Here is a 24,498-nt window from a genome sequence, read left to right on the forward strand (position 1 = left end):
TTATCCCTTCTGCCTATTTATTAACTGAATTTCGAGGAGAGATAATCTTTTCTTCTTTTTCCTTGTTTTCTCTCCTGAAAATTTTCCTCTCTCTATTTCTTCAAGATTTCTTCATCTTTTTCTGCTACTGTTTCTTCAGAAAATCTCAATTTTGATTTTGTTGCTGCCAACTTTCTCGCAATTAGCAAATAACTCCATTTGGAATGCACAACTGTCATTATAACTTTCTATAGCTTATTCATCTATAAGCAATTAGCAAGACTGGCATAAACTTCATCTATAAGCAATAACGAGTGCAAGAAGAACCCTATTCTGAAGAGATAAAAATGACCTCTCCCAATCAACACAAGAAGAGCCGAAAGAGACTAGATAAGTGATGCAGAAAGTAAACTTGAAACTACTATCATTAAGACTTTCAAAGGGAGATCTATTTTCAACTTCTATAGCTTTTACATAGTAGTATTTAGTGGCAGAAATAAAGCGATGGTTGTTTTTATTTTACATACTACATGCTTCAAAACCTAAATGGTAACTAGTGTTCCTTAGCCTCCTCCCACCACCAGCACGTGCAACTCCGAAAGAATTATCTTTGAAAGTTCAAGTGGGCTTCTGGACCAAAATTCTTCCATTTTCATTGTGCAGCAATCTCCCATCTTCATCAGGCTGCGACTGCACAAGTGGCATTAACAGCCTTCCTTTTGCTTTGAAAGGATTGCAACTTGTGGCTGCCCATAGTAATTGCAGCAGCCTTTAGCATGTTCCGTGGATCAACAGATTTCTCTTGGATAAGCTACAAAAAAACAAAATTAAATAAAAGAAAAAGAATACCAACTATTATGAGCAGAGCTGTGAAATTGTAGCACTTACATGTTTATCACTCCCGTACCAACATGCCCTCCTTGGGGCGGAGTGCCATGTTGTTACTTGATTTTTGGTGATTAGCTTTTTAGAATTAATCCCATCCAAACAACCAAGGACATATCTATGACTGTACTATATGCACTTAGATGTATGGATAAGATTGAATTCAAGTAGCAAAGCACCAAAAAATGAAGTAGCAAAATTGTACTCCTCCACGGAGTGGGAGGTTATCAATTGTGCTCTTGCACCAGGTAACTGTTGTTGTTATCATTCTTAAACCGTTTCATTATCGATTCAGCACAATGAATAGAAATTCGTTTTGCTGCTTCGAAAACACACTTTCGGTACGAGAAATCTTCAATGCTACCGTCAGTTCTTACTACATTGAAACAGCGAGAATTATACTTCGGATGGTAACCAACCTGTCAAAATTGCAAACAAAAATATATCACGAACTGAACTTATTTCTAACCAACCACAAATAAAGTTCAATTCTTATGTTCTACAAATAATGAGACTACCAGACGACAAAATCTATACTAGGATTTGAAGATGAAAGTTTAGCAGACGTAGCAAGTAGCAGTAACAACAGATTGCCTGATCTACCTGCCTTCTGAAAAATATCAACCCTAAAATGCTTTGCAGCCTAAATTGGTTTGAAACCATGCAAATGAGTTGGAATACAGAGACATTGCGGATGGGCATCTAGGGAACCTAGAAATCAAGTGAAAACTATTACTTTGCTGTCGACAACCACATGAAGCTCTATGTTAAGAAGCTAACTCTATGTAGACTTATGCATAACCTAGCATGATTGTCAAACACTCCTTGACTAAAGAACACAGAAACCTAACATTTTCTGAATTCGATAATTACCTTAATTTCACGAAGTCCAGATCCCACCTTCTCATTTCCTCGAGGGTGATAACTCAAAGCACAAATCATTGTGGATATCTCGTCTTCACTCAAAGAATGCCCAACCGGATACCTGCAAAAATGAAAAAGGAAAAAGAAATACTGTAAGGAACTTCACATCTACCTTTAATAGCAAGGAAGAATAAAAAACATGTGGAATTATGGACGAATAGCTTACTTGTACAAGATGTTCTGCAATTGAAAGACCATGTCTAATATGTCATTTTCTGAAGGAGAAGCGTTACCAACTGCCTTTGGGATGCTTTCTGACTTAACGGGCGTAGCTGGGATTGCAAATCCATCTGCAAATGAATAGTTATCCCATTTGTCACCTTTTTTAGGGGACGCCTTTTGCGCGTCTTTATAAATCGGTTGGGTAGATAACGTATTAAAGATATCCAGTTTGTCAACTTGGTCATCCTGCCAACATTTAAAAAACAGAACAGTTAAAGATTATAGGAACAACTGAAGGGATCAAGAACCAAGAATAGAAATGAACGTGAAAATCAATTAAAGATATAAGTACATAGACAATAGTAAATTTGTTAAATTCATAAATTGTAAAATATGATCAATATTATTTGCTGGTTGACAGATGAAAAAGTAATCAAGTTATTAATCCAAGTATGAAATACCTACATAATTCCAGTAACCTACTTTTCTTTTTTCATATATGCAGCTATTGCTCAAGAAAATACAAACAGTAAAATAAAAAACTAAATTGATGGCATGGAAGCAATGCAACCAAAAAGTAATGCTCCTAAATACTGGCTATCATCAAAGAATCGATCTGGGGTTGTCCGAATTCTACAGTAGGTTTACTTCAATTCCAATTATCAATCCTCACCTTGAGCAAGTCATCTTCTTTCAACACATAGATACAATTGACAATTTCAATGACAATATATAGCAGTACCTTTTGCGAATAAATAATCTCAAAGTTGCCACCAGTGCCAACGGGAACTTTCTTGCCCCATGCAACTGCGTCTAGGGTCCCTGAAAGATCATCTTTAGCTTCATCCTTTGCAGCTTGGACGAAATTGAAGAGAGGTCTCTGCAAAGTTCGATGTGAAAACAAACAACAAAATGTTTAAATGCTGTAAACATTACCAGGTTACATGATTATAAGTATGCATGGGAATTGACATATGTGAGGACTAACACTGAAGCATGCTTGATTAAATGGAGATGGGGTGGATGTCTGAGTTATTAATCCTTTGGCAGTTAAACCGAGAAACTCCCCTGTAAAAGACAAACGATCTGCAATGAGGAGCAGATGTTCTTCAAGAATACTCTTTCCTATATCAGATGTTACAGACTTCAAACTCTGCACATCAGACAAAATAAAATATAAATCCATGGGTAAAACTGTAAGATTCTCGTTTTAAATGCTTATGAGAAAAAGTATGGCCAGATTTCCTCACTCTGAAAAAGTGTGCCCATGCAGCCTCTATCCCATAGGCATGAGATACATCATTGATGCTGTTCGGATAACTGCGTTCCCAATCGATTAGATCCATAATGGGGAGACAGGCATTCTTAATAATACTCCAGAACTTGAAGTTCTTGAATTTTCTGGCCATGGAAACTCTTAGACACATTTCACCAGAAGAACTTGTACGAGATCCCCTGGGCAAATCATTCCACACGATATCTACTTTCTCAACCTCCACGAACCCTAAGCACCAAACAAATAAATTGTCAGTAATTCATTCATTTACCCAATCCCAAACTCATGGAACTTTACAAGACAATAAACTTGCCAAGTTACACCACCAAGGTAAAAACTGAGCACACCCATACAGATGTTTGGTGATTCTGGACCTTACTTTCTTCTATATAGCAGTATAAAGTTCTTGACACTTGAAAAACATAAATCTAATAAGACGTTAAAGACAAAAAAGCACACATTAACAGATGGAAGAACCGCTTTGTACATGCCATCTCAACGTTTCTGTTACCAGTAACAAAAATGATAGTCACAGAATAAAAATAAAAATATCAAAAGATGGCATTAACAGATGGCAGAACTCTTAACAGTGAATAGACAAATAAAAATATTAAAAGATTCACTATCGCATTCTAGACAACACTTTTAAAGAACAATACAAAGGAAAACATATGGCCATGCACTGACAAGATATTGGAATAAAATAGCCTAAACAATATACTCTAAGAAGTACTAATCTTATGCGTTTATGTTGTTGTCAATTTCCGATGTGATAAAGATGAAACTGCCATTCTACGAAACGTTTTCGATATATCAAATGTTTGAATAACAATTATAATTAAAACCTATCTATTCTACTTCAATAGGTTGACCACAGAGATCACTAAAAATAAAAAGGTGCTATGTGTCTCCCTCTACCCCAACAGTTGTCAACACGGCATTGATTGCCAAACAAATCCTATTCATCCATTAAGTCACTGAATTTAAATTCAGGCTAAAACTAATTACTTTTGAGAGATATGATGCTAAAACTTGCAGGCAACATACAACCAGGTAAATGCAGCTTGGGAAAATTGTGCAAAAAAAAAAAATTGTGTTGAAATGGAAACCTTTGATGACCGTCCCAAGCAAAAATGGCATCATCACGTCACGAACACCAGCCAATTGGTTGGAACAAGCCTCTTCGATGTCAACAGACCCCACAATACAACTGGTTTCTGAACCAGCCATCGAGCAATGACTGCAATTAAGTTAGCTAAGTTAAAGTAGGAAAATATGGGGTTTAACTGAGTAAATGTGAGTTAGATGCTTTCTATAAAAAGTCTACATAATAATTTCAAAAATACTTAACAAATGAAGATGTTGGAAAGTATTCTAGTGTTGTACAAAGATGTGTTACATGATAAGCAAATAAACTAGCCATGATAGTGTCAATGTCCAGCACACTAACTAAACAAAAAAGAATTACGGATGTAAGTAGGAAAATATGGGGTTTAACTGAGTAAATGTGTGTTAGATGCTTTCTATAAAAAGTCTACATAATAATTTCAAAAATACTTAACAAATGAAGATGTTGGAAAGTGTTCTAGTGTTGTACAAAGATGTGTTACATGATAAGCAAATAAACTAGCCATGATGGTGTCAATGTCCAGCACACTAACTAAACAAAAAAGAATTATGGATGTAAGTAGGAAAATATGGGGTTTAACTGAGTAAATGTGTGTTAGATGCTTTCTATAAAAAGTCTACATAATAATTTCAAAAATACTTAACAAATGAAGATGTTGGAAAGTGTTCTAGTGTTGTACAAAGATGTGTTACATGATAAGCAAATAAACTAGCCATGATGGTGTCAATGTCCAGCACACTAACTAAACAAAAAAGAATTACGGATGTAAGTAGGAAAATATGGGGTTTAACTGAGTAAATGTGTGTTAGATGCTTTCTATAAAAAGTCTACATAATAATTTCAAAAATACTTAACAAATGAAGATGTTGGAAAGTGTTCTAGTGTTGTACAAAGATGTGTTACATGATAAGCAAATAAACTAGCCATGATGGTGTCAATGTCCAGCACACTAACTAAACAAAAAAGAATTACGGATGTAAGTAGTCTGCATTCCTTGACTCTACTTCAATATCTTACACGGCAGGGAAATATTCTATTTATGTTATGCTCTTGATTGCATTCACAAAAATCCTTTAAATTCTTATTTGTGGTTTGCGTTATTTTTCCAATGCATGTAAAATCCTTTGTCTGCATTTCCTTAACTTAAATATACACAGTGTAGGGTCTGTGTAGCATAGAAGAGTAAGCAAAATCAGGATAAAAAACATGTAGCTTTGTAAAGCATCAGCTCTGCTATTTAATAAGAGCAACCTTCTGCTATCAAGATGCATGACTGGCAGTTCAAACTTCTGTTTGCTCAAGTTAGAGCAACAATTCTTTTCGAGAGCACTCGATATAGATGCAACATTCAGCCCTTTCTTCTGCATCTCTTCCTGAAAATTTGGGTGAAGTAAGGGCTAAGAAAACTGGAATACAAAAGACAACAGTTCACGTTGAGAATATTCAGAGTTGTAATACCTTGCTAATGTGAAAGTGGCAGATCCATGGACTAAGATGGGTCTGACAATTTTCTTCAGAAAAACTAATATCCGCAAGACATAGCAAAAGAAACTCAATTAGCCTGGTAATTGACTTAAATACTAACAGATTAGTAAGCATCATCATGAAAATTAAGAAACTCACACAATTGCAGTGTCAGAAATAACTTCTGAAAAAAGAACTTTCTCCAGATGACTCTTAACTGCTATGGCTCCATACTCAGATCCATAATTCAATCTTTTTAGTTTCTTAGACAGAAACAGTGTTACATTCTGGACCTCCGCTGTCTTCGTCTTTGAAGACATCAATAATTTCTGTAAAATCAAGTTATTCAGACTCTATAATCACTGCCAAACTCATATTTTACATGAAACTAACTCTACAAGTAGCGAATTCATGAAAACAGATCTAAAATAATTAAATAGAAAATAGCACAAGCAAACCTTTAGCTTCAGCAATAAAGAATCTTCCACACTAGAAAGTGGCTTATCTAAGGCGCTATATGCTGCTTCAGAAATGGAGCATGCAGCCAACGAGCCCACAGGTTCGCCGCCACATCTTCTGTCACTGCCAGTACTAATCTGGCAAGATATCTCATCCTCAGTGGATGTAACCTTATCAGATACACCATAAGAGAATTGGACAAGCTGGTTTCCATATGCATTCCTAACCGTCCCATCATACGCAAGGTATAAATCACGCATGTAGAACATAATCTTTCGAAACAAAGTTCCAGGAATCTCAGCATTTTCTCCAAAAGAACTATCCCGATTTGACACCGAATGCACATAACATTCTAAAGGGTCCAAGCCACTGAGGAAAGAATTTTCAATCACGGCGTAAAGAATGTGGGATCCAGGAGTATCAAAATCTCTATGATTCCTTGCAGAACATGAAAGCATGCTGGGCACTCTAAAAGATAATGGAGCACTCGAATGTTGTAAACCAAGACACAGGCTTTGGTGAACTAATTTCAGTAAACTACCCTTGCTTCCCGATCTAACCATAGCAAGCATCGAGTTTTCCTTCGATGCATAATGGTACACCAGCCTTTGGACATCACGAAAGACATCCTGATATGCACCAATGTTTATTTCGGTCAAGTCATATAACCTTTTGTCGATATCATCCACTTCAAAAGTTTCACAATTATGGGTGTCTTCACTATCTCTCAGAAGATTCTCCATACACGTACGATTTATCAGAAAGTCCTTGGTTCGAAATGCTTGGGTAGCTTCTTGTAAACCCATGCTCACTTCCTCAACCATATTTCCTCTGGAGCATGAATTAGAAGATAGGTATATATCTGACAAAGAAACACTAAAACCCCTCATTGATATCCATTCCAACAATATCTCCTGAGCAGAAAACAGGATGTCAAGAGTTTTATCCCCATAATTCCTGACCAGAGTAGAGTAAATGCTATCATCCGTATCTTGCAGCCAAGCAGACTCCAGTGAAGAAGATAGTATCTCTCCCTCAGATATGCAGATACCATTCACTGGAAAATCAAAATTAAAGTCTTGCGGCATTAACATGCTCAGTAGCTGCTTACCAGTCCACATAGATCTCTGAAAATTGGGTGCTTTAACAATAGCAGGAGAGCGAAAATGATGAGAAGCCAACATTTCTAACTGCTCGATGGGTCGCTGATGCAAGCATGCTTCATCCTCCTTCATTTCGGGTGTGGGTGCTTTCACAATGGCAGGAAAGGGGGGAAGATGAAGAGACAACATTTCTAACTGCTGAATTTGTGCTTTATTCAAGTAAACATCATCTTTCCTTAGCAAATAAGCAGCAGCTAAGCTATCATGACTCACCGAAAGTAGGCTCTGTCCATTTTGTCCATTTACTAGTTGCTGGTTTAAAGTAACAAGCTCCCTCAACTCCACCCTGGAGTCAATGGATTGTGGAACATAACATTGAAGACAATCACCATCAAAATCCCCACGGAGAGGATCACATATAAGTGGGTTTAAGGAAGCAACCGAGCCTGTCGGCAGGATCTTAACAGATAAAGCAATTATAGAGTGTTGATGCAAAGATGGAGGTCGATTAATCATCACAAGATCGCCTTCTTCTAAAGGCCTATAGACAGCGTCACCAATTTTCAGATCGTCCGTCTTGAACACGCAAGCCTTTTTACCCTTTCTCCTTACAATAAGGACTCCTTTTTCCAGAAGACGGGAATTGGCACACATATTTAACTTTTGCCAATTCCACGAGTTTAGGCACTCAGTAACCTCCAACCTTTCTGCAATATCATTTGGTATACCAATTTCACCCAATTTAATCCTCGGGTCACCAACAATAACCATACGGAAAGAATTATCCGTCATCTTGCCAAGCATAACATCTTTAACCCATTGATGACCAGTTTTAGAAGAATCTGGTTTCTTGTTTGGAAAATCAAATTTATTGTTGAAAGAATCTAATTTATTGTTGGACGACTTTCCAGTGTTTAGCTGCAGTAAGAGTACATGAACAAAATAAATAAGGGGATAACCAAAGTGTTAACAATAATAGTTGATTGTGGAGCTTAGGGACCTATTATAATTCAGTTGATTTATCATTCCAGTTAGTGTTCGGAATTCTAAATACTTGTTACTGTTTTACTTGCCTTGGAAACACTTAAGCAGTCGGCCACGCGGGAGCCAAGTTCATTAGCACTTCTTTTAAAATCAACAAGCCGTTTGTAAGCTTTGGTACGATCATCCTGGAAAAGTAACCGAGTTACGGAAGAATTATAAGACAAAAAACAAACATGAAGTCATCAAAAGATGGCAACCAACCAGGCACCTTTCCCTGAGACAAGAAACAATACTTACAAAAATCATACTCTGCCCAGTAGTGAGTAGATTGGCCATCTCCACCACGCGGCCACAATTGGGTGTAACTAATATTGCAGAAAGAAAAAGCAATATACGCTTTGGAACAATGCTTTTGATGAAGTTCGGATCAACATCCTTTAATATATTACAAACCTGAAAATGGGGACAAAGAAGATCATGGAACGATACATAAATCAAGCTACAACAGAGAAGGAACCACGATGAGAGCATGAGAACACCATATATGAGGAAATTTGTTTTCTACTCATTCTGACTGCCGGTTATGTTGGTCATACAATTGGTCAGAAGTCTATCACACTATAATACTTAACTGCACAGAAACTGCTCCAGGGGTCTAATGCATTAGTTACCGTCATCAATTGTTTTGCTAAGGTCATCTTGGAGCACTACCCTTTAACTAGGAAAGGGTGCTATCAGTCTTGAATAAATTTCATCTTCCATGTATTCTAATCTTATAGAAATGTGTGGGCATGAAGCTGTGCATCAGAGTATATTCCATTAAAAGAATATGAATGAGAATGAAGTACCACGTAGGCATGAAGCTGTGCATCAGAGTATATTCCATCAAAAGAATATGAATGAGAATGAGGTACCATACATGATGTTACCTGTAATGGTGTCAGAGATCTTCTGTGGGATTTATAATCAGTTTCTACTTGTTGCGGGTCTTTCATAATAAAATCCCAGTAATCCATTGGCAGTTCAAGACCCTTACTGAAGTACTTCCTAGGAATCTTGTCTGTCACTTCTACAATAATTTCTGAAATATTCTTTCCAAAATAATCTCTCGCACCCGCAGCTTTAAACTTCATTTTAGGATACCAATCAGTTGAGCTTTTCTGTTTCATGAACAAATCATTCTTTTAAATGAAGTAGCAAAAAGGATAGTGGTGTGCTTAGAAACTTTCATTGGGAGGGTAAAATAAAAGGAAAATACTAAAATAGGGATACTGCAACACACTTACAACACAATATTTGCACGTAAATTGTTGAGCATAATATGGGGAAGCTGAAGTTTCTGTCATTGAGCTCGGGCCCTAGTACACATGCACAAGTAGATTAAGACTTCAGCTCTACCATGTATTTGCATATATATCATAACGATTAAATCAAATAAAACTTAAACCAAGAACGCCAAAAATATAGTTATTCTTTATCAACTTTCTAGAAGATATCAAAAAACATTGGCAAAATGGACAACCCATCCTTCATTTAGCTTATAATCAATGAGACTCGTAATAACATCTTGTTAAACATCTGAGAGAGTTGATACTACTGGCGCTTGTAGATGACCAAATGCTGGGACAGCATATAAGAACCCTGCATAATAATATTTAAGGGTACGAGTACCAAGGACTTCAGCTGAAGTGTTCAAGTACATACTTGCACCAGACGCTGCTCAGCGCAAATCTTTTTCCAAAACGCCAAAGGAATCTCTAAAATTCACTTAATGTTTACATCTTTTACTTAAGTGTGAGGCTTGACATAAATTCCATATTCTACCTACAGGATTTTAAAATTATGTCGATCTGTCCTATTGCCTAGATTAACATTAATGCCCTTGGGGCTTAATCCAACATTCTTTCGCTTAATGAATGTTTTGCTTACTTCCCGATTGATGTATTCTCATTTTTAGATCCTAAAGTTTTATCGCGGAATAGCAAACAAGGAACCTCTTTCTCTTAACTGTTGTTTATCTAACAATAAATTTGACAAGAAAGTGTTAAGTTCGTGATCTTCTTAAAACCCGAGCTAGAAACAAACAAAACAAATCTATCAACCTAGAATTCTGCAAATATTTTCAATTACAATTTACTAAATATCTTCCAACCGTAGGGGTATATCAAATATAAAAACTCAGCACAATGAGTAAGGTACCTGACCTTCGTCCTGACGGACTTGCAACCCGGACAGACTTGATTCAGAATTTGCGCAATTTCTGAAGTGAAGAAGGGATGGAAAAGATCTATTGGCAATTTAACAATCCCATTATGTCCTGCAAATACACGAGAGCATAACTCAGCACATTCAGAAACATGGAAAAGGAAATATAAGCACACAACTCACTAAGCGGCATTCTTGTACGTCTCTGTCCACACCTTCACAGGTTTTTATGTCTTTGGCCCCGCATGTTGTACACTCGGATGACATATTTGGTACCCCCATCTTAGGATCTGTAACATCATTCACAGATTCTACTGAGACGGCGGAGTGCTTTTCCTGAAAATAATATACACAAACATAACACATGAATGTTAAAAGAAATACTCAAACAACAATCCAAATACATGCCGATAGTTATTGTCCCTGCAACACCTAAAACTAATCAACTACCTTTAGTAGCTATATAATCAGAAACATTTTATCGAACAACAAGTAGGCATTATAAGTGTAAAGAGAGTGCTCATGTACCAAGTCTTCTTCAGTCAAAAGACTAAACTTTATGCCAGTCAAGACACCAGTAGGCTGCTCTAGAATCACGTCCTTATCCATACTGGCTGGCTTCACCTTTTCTTGTGTTTATACTTGCATCACCCTATACAGTAGATCTCAAAGAATGTTAATTAGAACCAATATAATAGAGTGTAGATCATCTTGAAAAGAGGAATTGGTAATTGCATGATGGGACTTGATGTTGAAACTCTTCAAATATCATATTTTAACAGCCTTGGGAAAAAATAGAGATCCATTCACTACGGCAGATAATTCCCAATCAATCAACTATATACCAAGTTTTACAATACACCCAAGAGGAAAACAATGAACACAGCGGCTTTGAAGCAAGAGGTGAAAGTTGCAGGCCCTTACCAAAAAGAAGTATTAGAGCAGAAGCCATTGAACAGCTGAATACGAGAATTCCTACAGGAGAAAAACTGCAACTGATTAGAACGACTTGTACTCAACACAAATAAGTGAAATAGACCGGTAATCAAGAGGGAAAAAGAATTCAGTCTAAGCCCATTCTTCATTATAAATCAACACATAAATCAATGTTCAGGTACCAACATATACTTAATGTTAAGAACCGCTCAATTCCTTAACAAAGATAGGCAATTAAATCTACTCATTTGTAGAATGACCAAACCGTTGATTCAACAACATGCAAATAAAGAAAGAAAAGACCGAAAATCAACAAATTATAAAAACTAAATACAATTACACAATAGCGGTAATGTCATTGCTGACCAACTCAAGAAATCAAGACCTTCACTAACTCATTGTACTAGTACTATACTCGGGTCATCATATTAAAAAAAAAAACAAGTTTCTACTCCATCAAAATAGGAATTTACTCATACATCACATTGTACATAATCAGGTTCCAACATTAAATCAATGTTTAGTAACTTAGTTATTACTTCCTTAACAAAAAAAAAAAAGGCAAAATAATAAACTCTTTTCGGTTTTTTCAAATCTTTGCTAAAACGATTCAACCTTCAATTCCACAACAATCAATCGAACAAAAATCAAAAAATTATCAAAAATAAACACAACGCTAGTACTATCTCTAAAATCATTCCATAAAAATTAAAACAATTCTACTCCATTAAAAACAACAAAAACACGAATTTCCACATACTTAAAACCACCAAATTCTCACAATGTACTTAATCAAGTACCAATCTTAAGTAACTTCCTCACAACAAAGAACAAAAATCAAAATCACTCGTGATCATTTCCGTCCTAAAACACTCAAATACAGCATCAAAAATCACAAAATCAAAAAACTATCGAAAAAAAACACAACACTAGTACTGTCTCTAAAATCATTCCATAAAAATTAAAACAATTATACTCCATTCGAAACAGCAAAACACGAATTTCCACATACTTAAAACCACCAAATTCTCACAATGTACTTAATCAAGTACCAATCTTAAGTAACTCCCTCACAAAAAGAGGAACAAAAATCAAAATCACTCGTCACTCGTCACTTTTTCCGCCGTAACACTCAAATAGAGCGTCAAAAAGCACAAAATCAACAAAAACAAACCGAAATAAACACAAAATACAAATCAAATCAACATGCATTATCATCCAAACCAAGATTATCACCAACAAAAAACTTACAACAAATACTACAACAACCTCAGCAATAAGAACAACAAAAAAACAATTTCAGAATCTATTCTTTTGATAGACAGTCTATTATTACAGAAATCACTTTCTTCAAAAACAATCATAATCACCGAATCAAAAAAAAACTTTTACCAAAAGAGAAGAATGATGAGAACTTTTTTCCCCCTAGGTTTTGAGTACTCTTACCTTTTGGAATGCAGAATCAGCTCTGTTACACGGTTCTTCTCTACTTTTTCAATTACAGAGAAGAGAACGAGGACTTCAAGAAGAACTTCGATTCTCTCTAGAATCTACTCCTCTCAGAAAGATTTTAGAGAGAGAGGTGGTGGGATGGAGAAGTGTGTAAAAAAAAACTAGGAGAGCGCAGTCGAAGTTCACGGAGAAGGGTGAAGACAAAAAGTTAAGTTTAATTAGAGAGTAGATTTCGAGCGTTGAGATTGGTTTTTGAGGAGGATTTAATGCCCCCCGTACTATTAGCCTTCAATTCTGACCTTAATTACAAATCTGTGCTCCTCCTGCTGCTGCTTCTGAGGTTTTATACTGACACCCCATTTCCACCTTTTTCTTTCTTTAAAGTTTAATAAAGTCATTATTGTCATTCTCTTGGGACTCTTTAAAGTTTGAATTTACGGAAAAAGGCTTCGTCTTTTGATTTTCAGAAAGGGTGATGATTGAGAGAGGGAAGTTTAGATCTTAGTTAGCATTCAGTTCGGACGAAGGTTTTAGGGTTTTTACAAGTCCCAAATTACTTAAGGTTTTCTTATATTTTCCAAAAAATTTCTGATTTGGTTTTATTTTGGAATCATATACGAATTTAAAATATAATTTAAACTCAATTTTATATATGAAATTCTTAAACAATCCACTAGTTTCCAATTTCACACTAGATTTTAGAAATTAAGATAAGTATTCTATAAAATATTAATGAGGGTAGATTTAGAAAATTTATAGTCTTTTTTTTTTCTTAATCTGCGTGAAGATACGCAACCTATGTTAGGTTAAGAGTTAGATTAGTTGGGACGTATTATTGGCGAACAATTATTCATGTCGATCCACGAATTATACGGTAGAAATTCGTTGAATCGTTAACTAAGGTTTAGATAACAAAAGCATAAATCATTCCACAAAAAAACCAGAGAAAATTGCTTCACAAAAAGCTAATAAAATTTGTTTTGGAATTATATTGCTAAACTAATTTTAGACTTTTCGACCTAAAATTAGTTTGTCGACACAGTTTTAAATTCTCAAAGGCATATCCAAAGATTTTCTTTTGAAATAGGAAAATTAAATAAGTTGGATTACATTGGAAATTAGATGTTATTCATATCTTTTTGGATGGCGTTTTGAAGCCAAACCAGAAGTTCAGTTTCCCATTCTTGGCAAATAGGCGAACTTCTTGCAAACGTGTTGATCTCATCATCTACATAATTCGTGTCTCTATGAGAGTGGACACGCGACGAAGAACTAAACCATTCGAGAATAACTAAATGATCCGTAGTAAAATTCAAATTGGTCCATTTAATTGTGGAGAAGTTTCCACTCACCGTGTTCATGACATTCTGACAATCTCCTTCAGAGATTACTTTTGATAGCATTTTCTCTCTTATTATTATTATATAAATCACTTTCCTCGAACATAATCATAAAAGTATCTGTTAAAGCATATGACTTAATTAAAGAAAAACATTAATTTCGAATGCTTATTTATAGTCTTGGGAATACCCAAAGTTATGGGGAGGAGTAAAATTTTATAGATTTAATATCTGAACACTGTAACGAAAAGAGCTAGATGCATGAATCCAAATTTATACACACGCAAAAGTAAGGTGCACAGATACTCACTTGATATTGTGTAATTGATTTTTATATTTACATTTAAAATGAGAGAAAATAAACCAACATGGTAACTGGGTAGTTGATTTTTTTCGAAACTTATCGAAAAAAAATATTATTTGGCATTGTTATTTGTCTTTTGCCAATCAACAAGACCAGTAAAATAAAAAAAACACTACAAGAATAGTTATTATTCAACGGTGGTTTAGTGATACATAACAATCAATAAACAAGAGAATAATATATATATGAAAGCAACGTTGTTAACAGGCCTACTAGTTCAGTTGGGGGTCTATTGATGAGTGTCAAATATTGTATATATTTATCCCTTTTTGTTGGCATTTAACTCATCTTTTGTGCATTAATTCTACATTTTACCCTATATTCTGTATTTTCATTGTTTTCATGAATAAATATTTTTATTAATTAATTTTGCATTTTTAGGTAATAAATAAAGTTTGGATGAATCATGGAGCGAAAAAGAGCAGAAAAGTAGTGAAAAGCCGGGAGGAATTACGCAAGGAAGCCACGAAGAATGGTGCGCACAAGACCAAAAACCTAGGAATGGGCTCAAGAAGGAAGAAATTGTTCTTCAAGAAGATATGGGCTTGGCATACCCAAGGCCCAAAACCCTTACCCAAACCCTTTTTTTTTTATATCCAAACCCGCCTCCATCCTCAGCCGTCAGATTGGATTACATCTAAATCCTACGGTCGCTTCTTTACCAGATCATCAAACTCGATATTTCCGCTTAACACTACAACACCTAACTCCATCTGGCGTCGTTGATTTTGTTGTATTATATAATCCAGCGGTCGCTACAAGCTTCACTCCATCTCGCCGTCAGATTGTTCTATCAACTCCATATCCCACGGCTCAGCGTCACAGATCATCAAACTCGATACGCCCGCTTAACACCATAGTACCAGAAACATATAACCCAAACAAACTACCCCTTCTTCTTTCTTCCATCGAGCTCTCCTTCACCACCATACCCTGTTTGCAGAACCACCACCACCTACTCTGCCGTACCAGTTCCATCGTCACCTCCTTCTCCATCAACAACTCCCCACAACAACCACAATCCATCATATCCCTCAATACCCCCATCACCTATTAATCTATTTCAACAACTCCACCATCCTCATCACTGTTAGGGTTGGATTTGGTGAATTAGGTTGATAGATGAAGCAATTGGCGCGTGGGAATGGAGCAGGAAGAGATTACAAGGTATGGGTCGACATCAATTGGAAGAAATTGCATCAATTTAGGTGAGGTTAAACAACCCTAATTTCAACGGAATTTTGGGGATTTGGGGAAAATTGGGTGTATGAACCCTAAACTGAAATTGGGTATAAATAGATGGTGTTAGTGTGTGTTAGAGGGGGGATGCTGGATTAGCCAGCTTCACTCTTGTAGAGAACTGGACTAGCCAGTTTCTCATTTGTTTCATGCTTACACTGTTAGTTCATATGTTTATCATGTTTTTGTATTTGCTCATCATATGTGTGTTGTTTGAATTACCTTGTATGATATTTATTACTGTTAACATGTTTACAAGATTAGCATGAGCTAAGTTGCATTGATGAGGCTCAGATGATGCCTTAGTGCACATTTAGGTAGTGGAATGCTAGGTTGTATGCTTAGGATGCATTGTTTTTATTGAGCAATGGGAGAAATTAGTGCTCATAGCAAGCTAATTCTCTTTCCATTCCACTTGTATGCTTAAGATCCTAATTTCAACCTAGAATTGCATTGTTTGGCTTGGTCACAAGGGTGGATTCAATTGCCTTAGTAACTTCTCACATTGCTTCCTGATCAGTTATTTCCTTCACTGTTTTTGCACTTCACATCTTGTTGTGCACTGAAATCAGTGCACTGCCTTCCCTGCCCTTGGCTCATAGCCTTGGTTCCTTGTTGTTTTACCATCTCTGTTTCACTGTCACTGCAACCTTGTGACCTTGCATTTAGTTTTGCATCAATTAGCAGCATAGTGAAACTTCAACTACACCCCAAGTCCCTGTGGAGATGACCTGTTCTTGCACATACACACTACAATGACAACTGTGCACTTGAAGTTTAACATGTAGGCCTTCTTATCCTTTGTCTTATTTTCTTACATCTTTAAATGCCTACCAAGTTTTTGGCGCCGCTGCCGGGGATTGGTGCTGTGTTTTTCTTGTTGTTTTATTAGCTATTTTTGCATTTCACTGCATAGCATTTGCATCTGCATCTGCTTCACTTCATTTGCTGTTGGACCTGCTGTTTTGAACCTGTTTTTCCTCTGCTGGGACGCCACCAAGGAAAAGAACCAAAACCCAACTGGGTTTTTGCAACAATATCAGAGCAGCTGGGCTGTGCTTAAAAGGTAACACATTTAAGAGAACCCGAATTGTGGGCTTCCAATTTTTTTTAATTGTGGGCTTGTAATATTAAAGCCAATTTTTGGGCTTCTCTTATTTTCTGTTGGGTTTGTAATAATTTATTTGTGGGCTTGTTTGTTTAATTTGTGGGCTTGTGTTTAATTTTTGTGAGCTTGTTTAAATTATTTCATTGGACTTGTATTTTGGACTCTGGGTTTAAACCCAGCTGAGCTTGTAACCGATTGTGGGCTTGTTTCCACTCAAGAGTGGACCTCGAAACCAAAGTTTTAAAACAAACGTCGGGCCTTAACCAACTGGGCCAAATTAAACTTTCAAAATTAAAACTTAGTGTTTCGTGGGCCGCAGCCTTCCATTCCATTAGAGGACAAACAGTGGGCTTGCTCCCATTCAAAAACCAAATTTTATTTTCTTTTTTAAAAAAAAAAAAAAAAAAAAAACCAAAATTTTCTTTTGCTCCCAATTTTAAAACCAAATTTTCTCTTGCTCCCATTTTAAACCAAATTTTTTATTTTTCTCCCATTTCAAAACCAAATTTTCAAATGTCTCCCACCAAAACCAAATTTTTCCCAAAAATCCAAACCCTTTAAAAAACCAAATTCTGAGCTTTGTAACATAGTTACTTAGCTTTTGAGCCAATCATGTCTGGATTTTGGTCTGCTCCTGGGGATGGAAATAAAACTCTTAGAGAACTTGCTTATGGGCATGTGCCACGTTATGAACCTTCCACGGACCATGATGTCAATAGTCATAGGAATTATTATGGACATTTTCAAAGTCCCGAGCCGCAATACATGAACCCTAATGACTATTCATACATGCATCATTCATCGCAACGTGAAAATGAACATTTTGCTAGTGCCTCACTCACACAATCATCACTTATGGATCAAATAGAAGCTCGAATCACAGCTTTAGAAATGCAATCACATGAGGAATCTGTCACATCTAATTTTCTTAGGCAACCTGAAATCTATGCATGTCCCGCATGTGGTAGTTTAGACCACCCTGTTGAGCATTGTCATATTTTGCATAATTTTAGGCAATCTAGAGAAAATCCAATGTATGAAATGCCCATAAATTGTGAGAATGGTAGTCATTGGGACCATAATCAATCCTTTGAGGGTTGCGATCAATATTTTGTAAACCCTAATGACCATGCACACATGTACCATTCACCACAATTTGAACATGAAGAATTTTGTACTCCCATGAATTTAGACTCCACCACAGAAGCTTTAAGACTCTGTAAGCAAGACTATGATAGATCTACATCACGAATTCATGCACATTTAGATCAGATTTTGCTTCACCGACAAAAGGAGGAAATTCATGAGGAAATGTATGTTGTCCCTAATGAAGTGTCTAGTCCCATTCATGTAATAATGTTGAATATGAACCTAATTTAGAGGAACATGAATCGACTAATGACACCACCACTGTTAATGAGGACCAATATGCATGCTACCATGATGATGATTATGATGATATGTTAGAAGAACATGAAAATATTGTGGAACCTGTTGGTTCAAAACATATGGCTTCTCGCCCTCGACCTTCATGCATGTTGTTCTTTCTAATACTCATTGTAATTCATATGATTTTGATATTGACATGGGATTCGTACAATTATTCTGTGAAGATGAGCATGACATAGGAATAGTTGAATCTTCTGTAGACACTAATATGCATGAAAATATATTTGATGTGTCTGATTCTCTACCTAGGTCACATTGTGATATTTCTCCTGATTTGCCGATGCATGAGAAAAATTGTTGATGATGTTGATGACTCTGATTGTGATCTTGCCAATTTGTTTGATGATTGTGAGCATGTTGTGACACGTGTAAGACTTAGGAGATTTTGATTTGATTAATAATGATGTGCCTATCTTCCTACCTAAGTCACAATCTGATGGCCTTCCACCCAACCTAGATTTGGTTTGTACCCATATTGTCAAACCGATTTTTCTGAAAATTCCTAATCTAGGATTGGAACTGTGTGCTTCCCAAGTCCTCTTGGACTATTTTGCATCTAAGTATAATATCTTTGAGGACCACAGTTGGAAATTGCATGTTTGCCCGTCCCTAGCACAGTTCATTTCGAGCTAGACCTTTGCATGATGAACCCCCGAAACTGCGCGATTTTGTTTCAAAATTATATCTTCTGTAAAATCCAGGTTTGGGGGTAGCTCATTTTGTTTCACAGTTTCACTTGCGTTTCTTTCCTGTTATATATGTGTGAAGCTGTTGAAATGTCTACACTTTGTCTTTTGGGTTGATCCTCAACTCTTTAGATTGTTAGTGTATGGTGAATTTTTGTATATAATCAGTAGATAAATTTTAAAAACTTTTGTTCCTTTTGTATATATTTTGCTAATCCAATATGATCTCGGCTGAAATATGTTGGATTTTTGCCTTGAATAACGGAGTTTTAATTCTGCTTTCGCCGAAATCGGGTATTCCTCTCCTTTTACTCTACTCAGCATGTCCCTTTCCATATGTTGCATTTTAATTCTTTCCATATTTTGAAACATTGAGGACAATGTTTAGTTTAGGTTTGGGGGTATAGAGTAGATACCACGATAATGCCATAATTGAAAACGAACTCCTTCTTTTTGAAAAAATTGAAAAATTCCAAAAAAAAATTGAAAAATCAAAATTGAAAAAATTAAAAAATTAAAAAATCATAAAAAATGGAGCTCATTTACCTTGAAATGTTGACTCTTGTGCAAATATGTATTTTATTAGGAGTCTTAGTCTAGATATTTAGGCACCCTGATTCTAGCACAATTCACATAGTGATAAGAAATTTGCACGCGCACGATCTACCAATACATGTATGGCCTCGATCTTCAAGGTGTTTGATAGGAAGTTACGATTGCCAATCACTTTAGAATACTGAACGAAACTTGACTAGCTTGTTCTTTGGTTGGTTGGGATAGAAGGTGGAGGTTACATTAAGAAAGACAACCATCGAATTTAACTGGGTGCATCAAAAAGGGCTACCTCTTGCAAAGTGTCATGTAATCTTTTGTTTCTTTTGTTATGTATCAAAAGTGTTTCCTTGTTCAAAAAAAAAAAAAAAAAAAAAAAAAAAAACAAAAAATCAAGTATTTATCAATTCCATCATCTCTTGTTCCAAAAATAAAAAGAGAATAGTCAATGTAAATAAGAGTCATTTTGTTGTTTCATTGTAATAAGCAAGGAGGGTGTATGCCATTGATGTACAACGCGAGTAATTGTGAAATACCTCCAACTCATTCACAATTCTCGTAAAGTCCGGACAGCTAGCTAGATTTCGACCTCAGTTCTTAGCCTGAGAAACTATCTCTTGGTGATTAGTAGTCATAACTTCAATCTTTCTTTACACATGTGTAGATACACTTTACACTCTTATCACATGTCTTTTTTGTTATCAGTGCTAGGATTGTGCCTTGATAGCTAGATTGACATCTCCATTTTGCTGTGAGCTTAACTGTTTTGCACATGTCACATTTGATGGAATCTGAGCTTAATTTTGACCTAGAACTTTGTAGGTACGTTCTAAGCAAACCTTCACGAGACTTCAACTCGTCCACTAGGGACACTTAGTGGTTTAAAAGGCTTAGTGCATACGCTAAATGCATTCGAGAGACCAGCGACAGTGGTATAGTTAGGATTTCCTTAGTTTTGTTTTACTTGAGGACAAGTAAAATTCAGGTTTGGGGGTATTTGATGAGTGCCAAATATTGTATATATTTATCCCTTTTTGTTGGCATTTAACTCATCTTTTGTGCATTAATTCTACATTTTACCCCATATTCTGTATTTTTATTGTTTTCATGAATAAATATTTTTATTAATTAATTTTGCATTTTTAGGTAATAAATAAAGTTTGGATGAATCATGGAGCGAAAAAGAGCAGAAAAGTAGTGAAAAGCTGGGAGGAATTACGCAAGGAAGCCACGAAGAATGGTGCGCACAAGACCAAAAACCTAGGAATGGGCTCAAGAAGGAAGAAATTGTTCTTAAAGAAGATATGGGCTTGGCATACCCAAGGCCCAAAACCCTTACCCAAACCCATTTTTTTTATATCCAAACCCGCCTCCATCCTCAGCCGTCAGATTGGATTACATCTAAATCCTACGGTCGCTTCTTTACCAGATCATCAAACTCGATATTTCCGCTTAACACTACAACACCTAACTCCATCTGGCGTCGTTGATTTTGTTGTATTATATAATCCAGCGGTCGCTACAAGCTTCACTCCATCTCGCCGTCAGATTGTTCTATCAACTCCACATCCCACGGCTCAGCGTCACAGATCATCAAACTCGATACGCCCGCTTAACACCATAGTACCAGAAACATATAACCCAAACAAACTACCCCTTCTTCTTTCTTCCATCGAGCTCTCCTTCACCACCATACCCTGTTTGCATAACCACCACCACCTACTCTGCCGTACCAGTTCCATCGCCACCTCCTTCTCCATCAAAAACTCCCCACAACAACCACAATCCATCATATCCCTCAATACCCCCATCACCTATTAATCTATTTCAACAACTTCACCATCCTCATCACTGTTAGGGTTGGATTTGGTGAATTAGGTTGATAGATGAAGCAATTGGCGCGTGGGAATGGAGCAGGAAGAGATTACAAGGTATGAGTCGACATCAATTGGAAGAAATTGCATCAATTTAGGTGAGGTTCAACAACCCTAATTTCAACGGAATTTTGGGGATTTGGGGAAAATTGGGTGTATGAACCCTAAACTGAAATTGGGTATAAATAGATGGTGTTAGTGTGTGTTAGAGGGGGGATGCTGGATTAGCCAGCTTCACTCTTGTAGAGAACTGGACTAGCCAGTTTCTCATTTGTTTCATGCTTACACTGTTGGTTCATATGTTTATCATGTTTTTGTATTTGCTCATCATATGTGTGTTGTTTGAATTACCTTGTATGATATTTATTACTGTTAACATGTTTACAAGATTAGCATGAGCTAAGTTGCATTGATGAGGCTCAGATGATGCCTTAGTGCACATTTAGGTAGTGGAATGCTAGGTTGTATGCTTAGGATGCATTGTTTTTATTGAGCAATGGGAGAAATTAGTGCTCATAGCAAGCTAATTCTCTTTCCATTCCACTTGTATGCTTAAGATCCTAATTTCAACCTAGAATTGCATTGTTTGGCTTGGTCACAAGGGTGGATTCAATTGCCTTAGTAACTTCTCACATTGCTTCCTGATCAGTTATTTCCTTCACTGTTTTTGCACTTCACATCTTGCTGTGCACTGAAATCAGTGCACTGCCTTCCCTGCCCTTGGCTCATAGCCTTGGTTCCTTGTTGTTTTACCATCTCTGTTTCACTGTCACTGCAACCTTGTGACCTTGCATTTAGTTTTGCATCAATTAGCAGCATAGTGAAACTTCAACTACACCCCAAGTCCCTGTGGAGATGACCTGTTCTTGCACATACACACTACAATGACAACTGTGCACTTGCAGTTTAACATGTAGGCCTTCTTATCCTTTGTCTTATTTTCTTACATCTTTAAATGCCTACCAAGTTTTTGGCGCCGCTGCCGGGGATTGGTGCTGTGTTTTTCTTGTTGTTTTATTAGCTATTTTTGCATTTCACTGCATAGCATTTGCATCTGCATCTGCTTCACTTCATTTGCTGTTGGACCTGCTGTTTTGAACCTGTTTTTCCTCTGCTGGGACGCCACCAAGGAAAAGAACCAAAACCCAACTGGGTTTTTGCAACAATATCAGAGCAGCTGGGCTGTGCTTAAAAGGTAACACATTTAAGAGAACCCGAATTGTGGGCTTCCAATTTTTTTTAATTGTGGGCTTGTAATATTAAAGCCAATTTTTGGGCTTCTCTTATTTTCTGTTGGGTTTGTAATAATTTATTTGTGGGCTTGTTTGTTTAATTTGTGGGCTTGTGTTTAATTTTTGTGAGCTTGTTTAAATTATTTCATTGGACTTGTATTTTGGACTCTGGGTTTAAACCCAGCTGAGCTTGTAACCGATTGTGGGCTTGTTTCCACTCAAGAGTGGACCTCGAAACCAAAGTTTTAAAACAAACGTCGGGCCTTAACCAACTGGGCCAAATTAAACTTTCAAAATTAAAACTTAGTGTTTCGTGGGCCGCAGCCTTCCATTCCATTAGAGGACAAACAGTGGGCTTGCTCCCATTCAAAAACCAAATTTTATTTTCTTTTTTAAAAAAAAAAAAAAAAAAAAAACCAAAATTTTCTTTTGCTCCCAATTTTAAAACCAAATTTTCTCTTGCTCCCATTTTAAACCAAATTTTTTATTTTTCTCCCATTTCAAAACCAAATTTTCAAATGTCTCCCACCAAAACCAAATTTTTCCCAAAAATCCAAACCCTTTAAAAAACCAAATTCTGAGCTTTGTAACATAGTTACTTAGCTTTTGAGCCAATCATGTCTGGATTTTGGTCTGCTCCTGGGGATGGAAATAAAACTCTTAGAGAACTTGCTTATGGGCATGTGCCACGTTATGAACCTTCCACGGACCATGATGTCAATAGTCATAGGAATTATTATGGACATTTTCAAAGTCCCGAGCCGCAATACATGAACCATAATGACTATTCATACATGCATCATTCATCGCAACGTGAAAATGAACATTTTGCTAGTGCCTCACTCACACAATCATCACTTATGGATCAAATAGAAGCTCGAATCACAGCTTTAGAAATGCAATCACATGAGGAATCTGTCACATCTAATTTTCTTAGGCAACCTGAAATCTATGCATGTCCCGCATGTGGTAGTTTAGACCACCCTGTTGAGCATTGTCATATTTTGCATAATTTTAGGCAATCTAGAGAAAATCCAATGTATGAAATGCCCATAAATTGTGAGAATGGTAGTCATTGGGACCATAATCAATCCTTTGAGGGTTGCGATCAATATTTTGTAAACCCTAATGACCATACACACATGTACCATTCACCACAATTTGAACATGAAGAATTTTGTACTCCCATGAATTTAGACTCCACCACAGAAGCTTTAAGACTCTGTAAGCAAGACTATGATAGATCTACATCACGAATTCATGCACATTTAGATCAGATTTTGCTTCACCGACAAAAGGAGGAAATTCATGAGGAAATGTATGTTGTCCCTAATGAAGTGTCTAGTCCCATTCATGTAAATAATGTTGAATATGAACCTAATTTAGAGGAACATGAATCGACTAATGACACCACCACTGTTAATGAGGACCAATATGCATGCTACCATGATGATGATTATGATGATTATGATGATATGTTAGAAGAACATGAAAATATTGTGGAACCTGTTGGTTCAAAAACATATGGCTTCTCGCCCTCAACCTTCATGCATGTTGTTCTTTCTAATACTCATTGTAATTCATATGATTTTGATATTGACATGGGATTCGTACAATTATTCTGTGAAGATGAGCATGCCATAGGAATAGTTGAATCTTCTGTAGACACTAATATGCATGAAAATATATTTGATGT

General features: G+C 36.4%; 1 protein-coding gene across 2 annotated transcripts; it reads right to left on the reverse strand.

Moving 5' to 3' along the window:
* Positions 1–377: 377 nt before the first annotated feature.
* Positions 378–13,133, reverse strand: LOC113304337 (DNA-directed RNA polymerase IV subunit 1-like). 2 transcript variants are annotated; one of them, XM_026553420.1, is made up of 21 exons: positions 12,953–13,133; positions 11,495–11,545; positions 11,099–11,222; positions 10,786–10,906; positions 10,570–10,682; positions 9,652–9,723; positions 9,295–9,525; positions 8,663–8,818; positions 8,455–8,550; positions 6,278–8,299; positions 5,979–6,148; positions 5,814–5,877; positions 5,607–5,728; positions 4,336–4,466; positions 3,201–3,454; positions 2,939–3,103; positions 2,693–2,830; positions 1,955–2,196; positions 1,738–1,849; positions 868–1,283; positions 378–790 (listed from the first exon to the last, which is right to left on the reverse strand). In XM_026553420.1, exons 3-20 carry the CDS (start codon positions 11,177–11,179, stop codon positions 1,092–1,094), a joined length of 4,482 nt encoding a protein of 1,493 aa, XP_026409205.1. In that variant the 5' UTR covers positions 11,180–11,222; positions 11,495–11,545; positions 12,953–13,133; the 3' UTR covers positions 378–790; positions 868–1,091. The 2 variants fall into 2 exon arrangements, with proteins under 2 accessions (XP_026409205.1, XP_026409206.1); XM_026553421.1 differs by lacking the exons at positions 11,099–11,222; positions 11,495–11,545; positions 12,953–13,133 and having other exon boundaries at positions 10,565–10,682; positions 10,786–10,801.
* Positions 13,134–24,498: the final 11,365 nt, after the last annotated feature.

Source organism: Papaver somniferum, chromosome 8 (genome assembly GCF_003573695.1).
Source record: "Papaver somniferum cultivar HN1 chromosome 8, ASM357369v1, whole genome shotgun sequence".
NCBI classification, from domain to species: Eukaryota; Viridiplantae; Streptophyta; class Magnoliopsida; order Ranunculales; family Papaveraceae; genus Papaver; species Papaver somniferum.